The 13,471-nt window shown below is 42.1% G+C and overlaps 1 protein-coding gene across 5 annotated transcripts in view; it reads left to right on the forward strand.

Annotated features, from left to right (window-relative positions):
• CDC40 (cell division cycle 40) overlaps positions 1-13,471 on the forward strand; it is a 96,728-nt gene that overhangs the window by 58,888 nt on the left and 24,369 nt on the right. For 2 of the 5 annotated variants that reach the window (XR_014006029.1, XM_081186704.1), the window contains exon 1: positions 1,632-1,841. The exons of 1 other annotated variant lie outside the window; for it this stretch is intronic. Coding sequence is in view for 2 of the 4 variants with exons in the window: in XM_081186704.1 (XP_081042830.1) it covers positions 1,647-1,841 (195 nt within the window). In the remaining 2 variants the exon portion in view is untranslated. Of the gene's footprint in view, positions 1-4; positions 574-1,631; positions 1,842-2,707; positions 2,832-13,471 lie in introns of those variants that run through there. 2 more of the 5 variants (XM_081186706.1, XM_081186707.1) reach the window with 2 other exon arrangements.

Consider the following 13,471-nt stretch of genomic DNA (forward strand, 5'->3'; position numbering starts at 1 on the left):
CGGAGCTGCAGGCTGTTCCGACGCACTTATATACGAATTCTTTCCAGCATTTAGCCCTGCTTATTCGAGAAAAATATTTTTCATGGCCCAGGGTCATCCTATATATTTTGTGTCCGCCTCCATTTTCCTTTTGAGACGTGTTTGACTGGAAGCGAAAAGTGCTGAAGAGCCAGTACTTGATAGCGCAGGCTCTGGAACATTTATCACTGAAGTTTTCTTAAAGCTTATAGGACGTCTCTAGTCTATGATGCACAAAGGAAGTGAGGCTGCAGTCCTATTACACTCAGGAGCCAACCTTATCCAGCACACCTGACGGATTTCTGAGTAAACATAAATAGGATTGGATTGCAGTTTGCGGATGTTTATCGAAAGACAGTACAGTATTACTAAATTCAGCGAGGCTTAACTGTTTAGTAAGGCTGCAAGTGAACTAAGCACACTTAAGTAAAAAGTAAATTATGGAAATTAATGGGACCTGCTTCTGAATAAGCATGCGTGGGATTAGGCTACAATACACTTAAAATGCACGATTCAGAAATAAGCCTCATTGAGTTCCGTGGAATCTACCTGAAGGTGAGTTAACCTGGGACTAACCCAGTGCCAAGAGCCCTACTTACCGGGGAAGAAATTGTCTTACTTCTGAGTAGCTGTGGTTATGATTGCGCTGCATTTCAGTGGCGCTTACTTAAAAGTAAACATGCATATAAAGCTTGTTGTTTGCTTTAAAGAGCCCTACTTGTTAATGCAATGTGAAATCAAGTGCTTTGCAGGCTACAGGATAATAAAACAAATGACACCGCATGGTTGTCGGTATGCAGTGGTTCCTCCCGAGTGCCCCAAGAATGAGCCAATGCATTGCTTGATACGTAGTTTGTCCTCGTAATGAACATGTAGCCTTTTAAACAATTTGCATGGCTCTAGGCAGCGCAATCCTATACGCCATTTCTAGGGAGCAAGTCCTACTGATTTCAATAGGATTTCTACTCAGAAGTAAGTCCAATTCAGTGGGGCTTACTTCTGGGTAGGTGGTGGAGTTGCAGCCTAGGGCTTCGTGAATCTGCTCTTCTGGGGCTACTTGAGAAAACAAGCTTTGTTTACTGGTGGTGGGAAATAGAGCACTTAAGTGTTAAGTGTCACAGAATATTTGTGGAAGGGGCAACGATGGGGCACTGCGTCTCTGCAGCCATTTTATGGCAGGCCATAACATTCCTTCTCACATACTTGCAGCTGCCGCACCTCTGCTTATTTACTCGGAAGTCCTACTGAAGCGTTCTCCCAAATAAATGTGCATCAGGGAGCCGCTTTATACAGCCCAGTTCAGCGACGAAAAAGCTTTCATGTTTGGCTCTGGGTCGGCATGTCGGTTGCATGCTGGGATTTGTATACTTGCTGAAAGTCCTGCGCCATGTAATCTTAAAACCAATCTTGGAATGAATGATGCCTACGGCGAAGACTTCTTGACGGATGCTTTTAAAATTAGAGCAATTTTCTAAAAGCAATTTTGCGATTTAAAACTGGGCAAAGTCGCGGAGCGAGCGCGTTATTCCCGACAGGGAAAGGGAGCTGTTTTGTACAGCTGCCAGGACCCGTCGGGTGCTCCTCGTGGCTCCTCCCTCCTGCCGAAGGTCCACTTCCGTTCTGCTAAGATGTCGGCCGCCATAGCAGCGCTCGCTTCGTACGGCGTCTCGGACTCCGATTCCGACTCGGAAGCAGAGGGCAGGCCCGGCCATTCGGTGGCTCCCGTCGCCGACGAGGATGCGGTGCTGCACCTCGCCTCGTCTGCCCCGGCCCAGCAAGCACTGCTGCCCGTCGTGGACTCGGCCCCGGCGGTGGCTGTCAAGGTAGGAGCTGCTCCGGAGTCGCCCGCCTGGGGCCCCGGGGCGGGTGGGGGCAAGGAAGCGTTGCCTCCTCGCTCGTACGTGGTCCGAGGAGGTCGCCCAGAAGCGGCGGCTGCGGTGCTGGCACTCGCTCTCCCTCTCTCGCCCCGAGGTGAAGTCAATTTCATCCTGCTCCGAACCGGGCAGATTCTCCCCGGGGGTAACCTACGCCGCGAAGGTTTCTCATTGGCGCACGAGGGTTGGCGCCAGTTTTTCTAGAATAATTCCTCTGACTTCTATGCAGGACGGGCAGAAAGTCAACAGGGAGAGCTTTCTCGCCGTGGAGGGAGAGTGCTGGCAGACGAGTTCTCGCCTCTTGGAAGCCTGCCTGTTCCTTTAAACTTTAAAGCTTTAGGAGAACTCTTAAGGCGGAGAAGGGACATGGGGTTTACAAACTTAAGGCTCAAAAATACTTGGGTGTTTTGACTGAGAGAGGGTAAGGTGGCCTATTTGGTATTCCTTAACGGGAAAGCGATCTCTAAAAGGTAGTGTGTCATATTTTTGCGCTGCTGCATCTTGGTCTGACCCATATTTCAAACTTTTGCTAGGAATAAACTTTGTTTATAAACTTTGTTTATGGGTTTCCCTTGCCCCTACTCAGAGTCTGAGTGGGGAAACCACCAAGGTTAGGCACCTTGCCGTGCAGGGACTTGAAAAGAAAACATCACTTGTCTTTTCTGTTGATTGGATCCCAGCCTAATATTTGCTCTGCTAGATTTTAAGGAACTAAGCTCATACCATTGATATGCTGATTATGCTAGGCTCTAATGCTAGGTGTGTTTCCACTCCCTTTATATGTAAGAGGAGCTTACAAACTTCATTCTGTACAGCAGAGATGGCTGACCTGTGACCCTGCAGGTGTTGCTCAGCTCCAGCTCCCAACATCCCTGATTAGTTGCTGTGCTGGCTGGTGTCAATAGAAGCTGGAGTCCAGCTACATCTGGATGGCACAAGGTGAGACAGCCCTGTTGTACAATATTCTTCACATCTGGCTAGGATCCATTTCGGCTGTCTTATTAATGCTGTCTCATGTATGTGAAACTTTAAGCTTATTCTGTTGTAGTAGAACAGGCTAGGCGTCTATAAATTGCTTCCTCCTGTTTCCACTTTAATCATCTATGCTTCACAGTAACCTCCAATTCCATGAGATTAAAGACCATTAAAACAACAATAACCCAATGATGATTGCAGTAGCTCTTGTTTGTGTTCCCTAGCAATTGATATTCAGAGGCATAGTGCTTCTGATCCATGAGGTAGTATATAGACATCACACTGGCAGTTTGCTTTCAATTCCTTTTGTAATGATCCTTAATATGGAAACAAAACAAAAAAAATCTTCCATTAGCACCTTAGAGACCAGCTAAGTTTGTTATTGGTATGAGCTTTCGTGTGCATGCACACTTCTTCAGATACCTTAATATGGAATTTGTCTTTTCTTAGCTGCCACACACCAGGTCATCATTTTCTCTGTACTACTTATCGCAATTCCAAAGTTAAATGCTAGTATAGGGTGGACCAGGACTGGGCATGAAATAAAACTGAGTATGGTTATTAGGCCGGGCTGTTAAGATCTGGTCTCTACTTCATCCTCTCAGCAATTCCTTTTGCTACCCTTGTGAAAAACAAGGAGACCCTCACACGGATCTCTCACCACCCCTACAGATGTGCTTTTCTTGCCTGTCTTAATCAATGGCAGGTCTTAAGCAATGCTGCTGGTTGAACTAGCAGATCAGGAGAGAAGCAAAAGACTCAACCTTTTTCTTGCTTCTCTCCCTCTGCCATAGCTGCATCATTCTTCCATAGTTCAGCAGTCAACCACCTGAGAGAAGGAAGTTGGCAGTCTTCCCAGAAGCAGTTTTGGAGCACCAGTTGCCCAAGCCCTTAAACATTGTCTAGAATCTATCTGCATAACCCTGTCCATCTCTTTGTCATGCCTGTGTAGGTCTAAAGCACATGGGACTCTTACATCTATGGCAATATAATTATTCATGAAATCATGTAGCTGTTTTTAGGTTGTGAGAGTGAGGACTCCTTTTAGTCGTCCTGCTCTTGCTTATCTCAGCCCTTTCTTCTACCCCCACTGTGGTCTACTAACTGCTCCAACATCTTTTGTCTAGGTAAAATCCTGTAATGTTTCCTTTGGTGCTAGTTTTGAACAGTGTTCAGCAATTTGGTGGTGGTTGTTTCCTACACAGTCATAGTAATTTATCTTGTAAGCATCAGCTATAAATTTTCACTGCCAAAAGGCAGTGAACAGCCAAGAAATGTACATAAGTAGTTCAATCCTGTGTCCAACAGGAAAGGTACATACTTTTTAGGAAGTAGACAACCCTTGGGTTTAAATTGCGTAACAGAAATGTTTGCTTCCGATTCTGAAACTTGCATAGAGGCAGAAGTCTGATTTGCAATGGTTAATTCATAGTAAGGAAGATTTATTATGAGCAGTATTGCAATTGTTTAGGTTGTATGATTCTAATTAAGTAATTCAAGTTTTTTAAAGCTTTTTTAGTGTACTTCATCATCATAATAGAGAAGAATACCTTCCCATTTTAAGATTGTTATGTTCATGATACTAATCAGAGAGCAATTTGGAATAATTCTTTTTGTTGCAGTGCATTGAATAAGATTCCACATAGTAGCTATGGATATTTTTCAGTTAAATTTTACTTAGATACACTGAAATTTATTCAATTTACTTAAGTTTGATTAATTTCAATGGATCTACTTTTAGAAAAACTGAGTTGACTGTCACCCTGTTTTTCTCAAGAATGGCCCTATTTGCACATCTTGGGAAGAGCATTGTTTGGCTTCATGTGTGGCTTGCTTGGAGTGAACAAACCATATCTCCTAGTTTGGCTACAATGCTAAGCCACATGTCATTGTTGCTTTCACTTGTGCTACCAGAAGGATAAATCGGGAGCTTCCTGCACATTTACAGTTAAGCATTAGCTATCGTTTGCTGTGACATGTGAATGTAGTCATTACATCTGTTTTGTTTGGTTGTCCTGTTCGCTTATATATATGTGTGCGTATAGAGCTATATAGATACATTGTGTGTGTGTGTGTGTGTGTGTGTGTGTGTGTGTGTGTGCGCGCACACACACACACACACACACACATGCTAACACGCACATACAGACAATCCCTCCTAGAATTGTAGCTGTCCATGGGCAGGACCTGGTGTCTATGTAGAAATAATATGTTTGGTAGACTTTTCCAAACTCTGACATTGTTTGCAAAAGTAGATTGAAATAAATTCTGAGGATGTGTTATTCTACACATTATTTTAATGTTAATACGTTTAAAAGTTTTTATAATACGTTTTTCAAATTCTTACTGATTTTCTATACAGCCTTTGTAGTGTCCATGAAAAATTCACTGACTTGAAATGTCTTGAACTTAGAAAACATTTCCAATGTACCCCTTTTGTTGCTCCTACTATGCTATTACATGCTGCATCAGGTGTTTGACAATAAGTTGTAGTATAGTATTCCAGAAATTCACTTCTAAATTCCCATATGACCACAGTTACACCATAAATTTAGTGTGATGTTTTGTTTCATTGTTTGATTGTGAGTGTTGCTTATTCTTTGAGGAATTGCATGCATTTTTGTCAGCTTTAATTCAACGGGAGAGTAGGAGTAGGTGTTTTGCCTGTAGGAGGGCCCAGTTCTGAGTCATTCCAAATTTTCTTCTATGTAATGAGTATTGTGCAGTGCCGATGACATTTTCTTAGCTTTTAAAATGTTCTCCTAGGCCCCAAAACTTTGGGCACCCCTGAAAATAGATAAACTCTTAAGCAAGTAGATGTGTCAAGAGTTCTCTACAATGTACTAAACAATAGCTTTTGTTTGAAGGCTAAAACCAATACTATATATTTCTTTCTCTGCCATAATTCATTAATAGAATAACATTACGTTGTGTAATATTCTTGGGCAATGGTGGGCAATCTGTGGTCCTCTGCAGGTAGCAAGAAAGCAAAGTGAAGATTGTCACCAGCCCACACTTCCTTTCTCTCTTAAGATTATCACCGCCCACACTGTTCTTTCTCTGTGTGTCTTGAAAATTCAGGAGAGAAAAAAGGAGAGAGAAATAGGGAGGAGTGATGATCATTTTAAGAGAAAAACAGTGTGGGGGTGGTTCTGGCCCCACTCTCAGTGGCAGCATACAACCCCACTCCTTGCAAAGAGATTATCTCCAAGAGGGTGCATTTCTTGTAAAGGAAAAAAAAAAAGCTCATTCCTGTTCTAGTGATTATATCATTAAAAAAAATGCTTGCTGCACACCTCAGATATCGAGACCAAACAAGAATCAAGCAGCCTGGTTTCAAATGACAGTTCTAGTTGCAAAGATGTTGATCTTGCAAAAAAGGAATGCTCAAAAGGGGCAGATACAGTTTTCTGAGTGCAAGGGTCAAGAAGTCATGATTAGACCAATGAGAGTGGCTCATATGAAAAGAGAAATCAAGATAAATTTGGATGTCTGTGATAGGGCTTCCCAAACCTCTTCTCAGATTGAGGAGTGTGGAACCTCTTATTCCTTGGGGCAGCTGGAGGATCTCAAAAAACAATAAAACACACACCCCTTCTTTTATTTTCCTAATTAACAAATAGATAAAATAAGTTAAGCATCTTTTGTGATTTGCAGGTTGGGGCTTCTGGGAGAGTGAAAAGAGTATGTGGTCACTCTTTTCGAAGGTGTTGGATGGGTAGAGGAAGAGACACATTGCATTTATTGTGGACTAAATGGTTTGAATGGTTTTCTCTTGTCTTTATAATCTTACTTTTACTTTTTTCTATTCGCTATATGGTGATGGTATTTTGTATGTTATTTAAAAATTGCAATAAATATACTTAAAAAAAATATAAATGGTTTGAAATAAAAGTTCAGGCAATAGTAGTTAACATGGGATAGCTCAGTTGGTAGAGCGTGAGACTCTTAATCTCAGGGTCATGGGTTCAACCCCCACGTTGGTAAAAAGGCTGCTGCATTACAGGGGGTTGGACTAGATGCCTTATGAGGAACGGCTAAGGGAGCTGGGCATGTTTAGCCTGGAGAAGAGGAGGTTAAGGGGTGATATGATAGCCATGTTCAAATATATAAAAGGATGTCACATAGAGGAGGGAGAAAGGTTGTTTTCTGCTGCCCCAGAGAAGCGGACACGGAGCAATGGATCCAAACTACAAGAAAGAAGATTCTACCTAAACATTAGGAAGAACTTCCTGACAGTAAGAGCTGTTCGACAGTGGAATTTGCTGCCAAGGAGTGTGGTGGAGTCTCCTTCTTTGGGGGTCTTTAAGCAGAGGCTTGACAACCATATGTCAGGAGTGCTCTGGTGGTGTTTCCTGCTTGGCAGGGGGTTGGACTCGATGGCCCTTGTGGTCTCTTCCAACTCTATGATTCTATGATTCTAACTGCCATCAGCCACAGCCAGCATGCTGGCCAATGGTCAGTTATAGTCAGTCAACATCTGGAGAGCACCACATTGGCTGCCTTTGCTGTAGGGAGACAGACTGCACCATACTGCATTAGCTGCAGCTTCTGAATCATCTTCAAAGGCAGTCCCACGTACCCATTCAGTCATTTTTCTCTTGATTTAAAGCTTGAACAATGCCTTCAAGGTGTTGTGTTTATCTTTGAGAATGCTATGTAATGAAAGAAGACAAATCCAGCAGACAGCACTTTCTAATTTCACTTTTGTCATATTAATGTTTAATTAAAGAGCTGCAGTATATTCTTCATGTTCCATAAATGCTGGATTATTCTGTCAGCCTGTTTTGACTTTTTCTGGTATGTGTGATTTTTTTTTTTTTTAAAACTAATGTTTAGAAATGTGTGGTACAGAAGCAGGAAGAATTTGCAAAGCAAGGAGTTAGATATATGCACGAGTCCCCCAAAGATGGCTAAAGAGACTAATCTTCTATAATATGGCAAATTTTTGGAGGTGTTACCCCGTGCATGCTAGCCATACAATGTTGTAAATAATATATTGAAAGACATCCACGTTTGTGTTAATTTCCCCTGCTCCTTTTTTAATCTATTGCAAAATGATCACTATTCTACTTGAAATGTTGGAACGTACTCTTCCAAAATCACACATAGTGATGTGACCTACACTTTTCCCCCTTCAAAGCAGCACCAAAGCGGTTGAAACATCATGGTTCTGAACATATTTCAGATACAGATCCAGATAAACTTGTCTGGATTAGCAAGAAGTCATCTGTGCAAAAAAATAGATTTGCTTGTTGAAAATGGTGAATGCAGGGAGCCTTGTAAGTGAAAGCTGGATTAATACTACTGTGCTTCAATTTCAAAGATCCCATGTTCAGATAGAATGGTGAATGCATTGTCTGGTTTTGAAGTTAGAAGTTGAGCTAACAGTACAGTAGAACTGGAATAGCTATAATTGTCCTTGTGAGAATTGTTCATGTCACAGTTTGTTCTCTTAGTAAAATAATTTTAACAGGAAAGAGGAATGAGATAAAATTATGGATTTGTGACATTTCAGCAAGGAGAGAATTTCATATGTTCCCTTAATTAAATGTGGGGTGCTTTCGATTTCTGAATCTACATTAGTTACTGACAGCTAGAATAGTTGCATAATTGTCTAGTTTCCTTAATAGCAAAAATTATCCTCACTGTTACTCAAGAATTAATGCATTTCATGTAGTAGAATTTGAGATCCATCAAAATAGATTATAATTTTTTTTTTTAAAGTACGGTAGCTTCAAACCCATAGCATAGAATTGGAGTGTGTGAACCACACTTGTCACATAATTGTACTACTCCATACAATTCTGTTGTGGTGTCTTCTGAAAAAATTAACTGCTTTTAGTGTAACTCTTTCCAGTTAGAGTACGGGGTGCAAAGTGAAGGTTTGTGAATATACCAGTAGCTGTTGCCATTACAAGCAACTGAATTGGGAAGAGGCTGCTTTGAAAAGAATGAAGTCAGGCCGTGCATCTACACCACCATTGGAGCACATACTGTGGAATGCTGTGTGTACATCATTTTTAATAGGCAAAGTTAGTGAGACACACTTATTGTTTTGGATTGCAAGTCACCGATTAGATCAGTGTTTTTCAACCTTTTTTGGGCAAAGGCACACTTGTTTCATGAAAAAAATCACGAGGCACACCACCATTAGAAAATGTTAAAAAAATTAACTCTGTGCCTATATTGACTATATATAAAGTCATTCTCTTGAATAGGAATCAAATAAACACAAAGAAAGTATTTTATAATTACTTTATTATGAAATAGTAAGTAAACAGAAATATGAAAAATTATAAAATACTTTATACTTTGGCTGAACACAAAGCTGATATTCTGGCTGGAATCAAACGTTGCGGACCGTTCTCGGCTCAGCGGGGATTGATCCGCTGATCCCCGCTGAGCCGGCGGATGACAGCTCTGTGTGCGGAGAGGGAGATGTCAGAGCCCCACTTCTCTCTATGGGGAATCGGATGAGAGCGGACCGCCTGTCCGCTCTCATCCGATCCCATCCGATCTGACCCCCACCCAGGACGGATGGAAAATAGGGTGGACACAGTCCGGCGCCCGCCTAGTGGGCGAAAATTTGACATTTTTATTTTTTTAAAATCTTTCGAATTTTTCAATTTTTCCCACGGCACACCAGGCAACATCTCGCGGCACACTAGAACAGTGGTTGAAAAACACTGGATTAGATGATGCATTATGCAAAGTAGCTCACTGAACTGGTGTCTTCTATCTTTTGTAATCCTTTTGTTAAAGGACACAGGGAGGGCATATAGTCATACCTCATGTTGCGTTAGGTTCATGTTGCATCTTTTTGGCTTGCGAACGTGGCAAACCTGGTAGTGTATACTTCTGGGTTTTGCCCCGCACGCATGCGCAGCAGTGCTCTATCGCACTTGCGCAGAAGCTCCGCTTTAGTTGTGGACTTGGCACCCCGGAACGGATCATGTCTGCAACTAGAGGTACTCCTGTACTTTGGACTGTAGCTTTTTTAAACTGGCAATAGTAGTAAATTGAGGAATATAGGTACTTTATAATATGCCTACTTTATTTACTGAAATATTTATAAACCACATTTTCATATAAGATATCACAAGGCAGTATACAACCTTAAAACACAGCATTATAGTAAAAGCAATGGTTGACAATAGGGCAGGGCAACATCGCAGTGTATCGCCAGCCAAACATCACAGTTGGGCAGTTTACTGCAATGTTGATAAAACAAGCTGCATTGGCCTCTGCCCGCGAGACAGTGCTAGCAGTGCCGCTGGAGGAAGGAACTGCTAGAAGACATTGCTAGCAGAGGGACTCGGGAGCAGTGGCGGTTTCACCAGCGATATACTGGTCTGCTCCTCATATTGATATATCGCTCCTCATATTGATATATCGCCCAGGCCTAGTTGGCAAAGAATCTCAGGTTTGAAAGGCCAGTCTGAGTGTCTATAAACCAGGGATTACTGCTGCTGAACCTCTGCCGACAGGGCAGGGTCTGCCACACTAAAGACTCAGCCCCTAGTAGGTTATTCAGATTGTTTCAAACAGAAGCTGTCCCTAATCTTGCTATTCTCAACTGTAGAAAAGTCTGGTGCTTAAACCTCTGTACAGCTTGACCATTTGTAAGCAAACTTCTTATGAAGAGTTCTTTGAAAGCCACCAGCTTTAGCAATAATATACGGTGCATAATATTCTGTTTTTGAATATTCTGTTAATATAGAGAGCTACACAAAAAATACTGTCTGTCTTTCCCTGTATCCTGCAATTGGGGAGTGGGAACCTCTGGTCTGTGGGGCCTTGCCATCCAGCCCACAGTTTCTCCTTCATCAGCCCTGTTCCATCTGCCTCTGCTTCACAGTAAATCGTTGCAAGCTGCTGCCGTTGCTTCCTCCTGCTGCATTTTTCATGCTGGACTCAGAGAAATATTTTCTTTCTTCTTCTTCGCCTAGCATGGAAGGAAATTGAGCTGCCAGTGGAGAAACAGATCACTCTGTTTGGGTATTAGCAGCCTGCGTTCCTTCTGTGCTGGGCTAAGGGAAATAGAAACCTATAACCCCACCCAGCAACGAGGAAAGCTGAATATAAAGAAAGTACAGTGGTACCTCGGGTTACATATGCTTCAGGTTACATACGCTTCAGGTTACAGACTCCGCTAACCCAGAAATAGTACCTCAGGTTAAGAACTTTGCTTCAGGATGAGAACATAAATTGTGCTCCGGCGGTGCGGCAGCAGCAGGAGGCCCCATTAGCTAAAGTGGTGCTTCAGGTTAAGAACAGTTTCAGGTTAAGAATGCACCTCCCGAATGAATTAAGTACATAACCTGAGGTACCACTGTAAATGAATTGTGGTTGGGGGTGGATAGAAGGAAAGCATGTGGTGGGGGTGGGGTGGATGAAAAGAGAGGAAAAAGTATGGCAGAGACAAAGAAAATGGGTGTTTTGCCCATTTCTGCTTACTATTGGTAAGTGGCCCTTCAACCACTGCTCCCCCAAGCCCTTGACCCAGGGGTTGGGAACCCTTTTCAGTCTAAGGACCACATTCCCTTCTGACTGAGGGAGTGGGATCTAACCTGGCCAGTGTCCCAAAGGCCAGATAGAAAGGCCTGTAGTGTCACATTTGGCCCCCCGTTCTTAGGTTCCCACCACTGCCTCGACCACGTATCCCAAGAGAATGCAGCCTTTGGCTTTAAAAAGGCTCCTCATACCATCTCTATTCCTGTGCAGACATGACAACTAAGCACGTTGTTTTTCCCTTTAATTAACTGTGTTGCAATTCAATACCTTAAGCATGGTCTGAAAACATGGCAATGTCAAAATGCTCATCTTGTGTTTCTTCTCACTCAGTTGTAAGTATCAAGCCTGATGGCTCTTTCCACTGATGTGCTAGGCCTAGGCTAACCTAATTTTCTCAATTTGTGGTATGTGTTGGTTCACTTCCACATCTGAATTGCACATTTAGTTCTTGGTTTCACAGGTCGAGAAAGATGCTGACAGTGGAAAACAGATTTAGGGGAAATTTACAGGGGCAAAAGCAGGTCCTTTGTGGAAAACTTGAGGCATGTTAAGACTGGAGAAAACAAATGTATGCAAGTCCAGAGAGTGACTTTAGTCTTACTCAACTGTGTGCATGCACAGTGGCCTGCAGATTCCTGTGTTTTATGTTTCAAACAGCTTTGGCAACTCGCCTGCATTTTAAAAGCAGGTTGCTATGCAACATGCAGGGACTGCAGTTCAAGGAACTTTACTCCAAAGTGCTGATGGTCATGTGGAAATAGTCGTGCAATTCTGTAGACTGTGGGCAAAAAGAATATTGGTCAGCATCAAAAAGAGCTCGCAACTAGTCCAGTGACTTTTTGACTGGTGCTTTAGTAATATAACCACCTTTGTCACATGGCAAACTGTTCCTCTTTAAATTCTAGCCATTGGTATAGTATAACATATTGTCTAAAATGCAAGATAAGTGTGCTATGCTGAAGGGAAATAATTCCTTTCAGCGGCAGCCACTTTTACCATATGGAGTCCCACACCAGAGGGCACAGGGGTTGCCACTGGGAGGAGGTAGCTTAAAACCCCCCATGTGCAAGCAGAACATTGCATACCTTGCTGTGGAACCCAATGATTTTGAATTACATGGAGATTTCATGTTTGGGAAAATGTCCTAGTTGATAAAAGCAGTTAAGCAACTGAGTAAACTGTTTTGTGTGATTGTGACATTTCGTTCCTTGGTTACATTTAATGGGGGGGCCAGATTGTATTTGTCATTAATATTTTTGTTATAGGATTTAACTCCTTGGGGAAATAAGTTGGGGTAGCTGATGGATGGGGCCCCATTTCCATATTATACACTTTGAACTGAATAGCTGAAATTAATAAAGCAGAGTAGCCTGGTAACAAGAAACAGACAATCAGCTATATTGTCACTAATTCTATGGTAACTTTGTGACATGAAAATAGTCAATTTTTCATTTATAAGTTGTGAAAATTCATGTGGATCCGTTGCTCATAAATTTCATTGGACTGCATTATTGCATGAACTGGAACAAGCATGAGTTGGCTGTGTTGTGGTAGGTTTGGAATTTGTGCAGAAGGCAATCCCCTTCATGGCTGATTTTGCATTACAGTGGTACCTTGGTTCTCAAACTTAATCCATTCTGGAAGTCCCAAAACCAAAGCGTTCCAAAACCAAGGTGCGCTTTCCCATAGAAAGTAATGCAAAATGGATTAATCCAGACTCTTAAAAACAACCCCTAAAACAGCAATTTAACATGAATTTTACTATCTAATGAGACCATTGATCCATAAAATGAAAGCAATAAACAATCTACCCCAGCCACACAATCAATCAATCAATCAATCAATCAGTAGCTGAACTGGGTTCCACACAGTCACAAAAACAAAACAAAAAAGCGCCACAAAAACGCAAAATAAATAGCAAAAACAGACAGACCTCAGCATAACACTCAAAATGGAAGTGTGGAACTCATATCAGAAGCATAATACTCAAAACAGAAGTGTGGCACTCAAAACGGAGCATGTTCGACTTCCAAAAAAAGTTTGCAAACCGGAACACTTACTTCCGGGTTCGCAGTGTTTGGGTTCCA

This window comes from Podarcis bocagei, assembly GCF_964188305.1.
Source record: "Podarcis bocagei genome assembly, chromosome: 3".
Classification (NCBI taxonomy): Eukaryota; Metazoa; Chordata; class Lepidosauria; order Squamata; family Lacertidae; genus Podarcis; species Podarcis bocagei.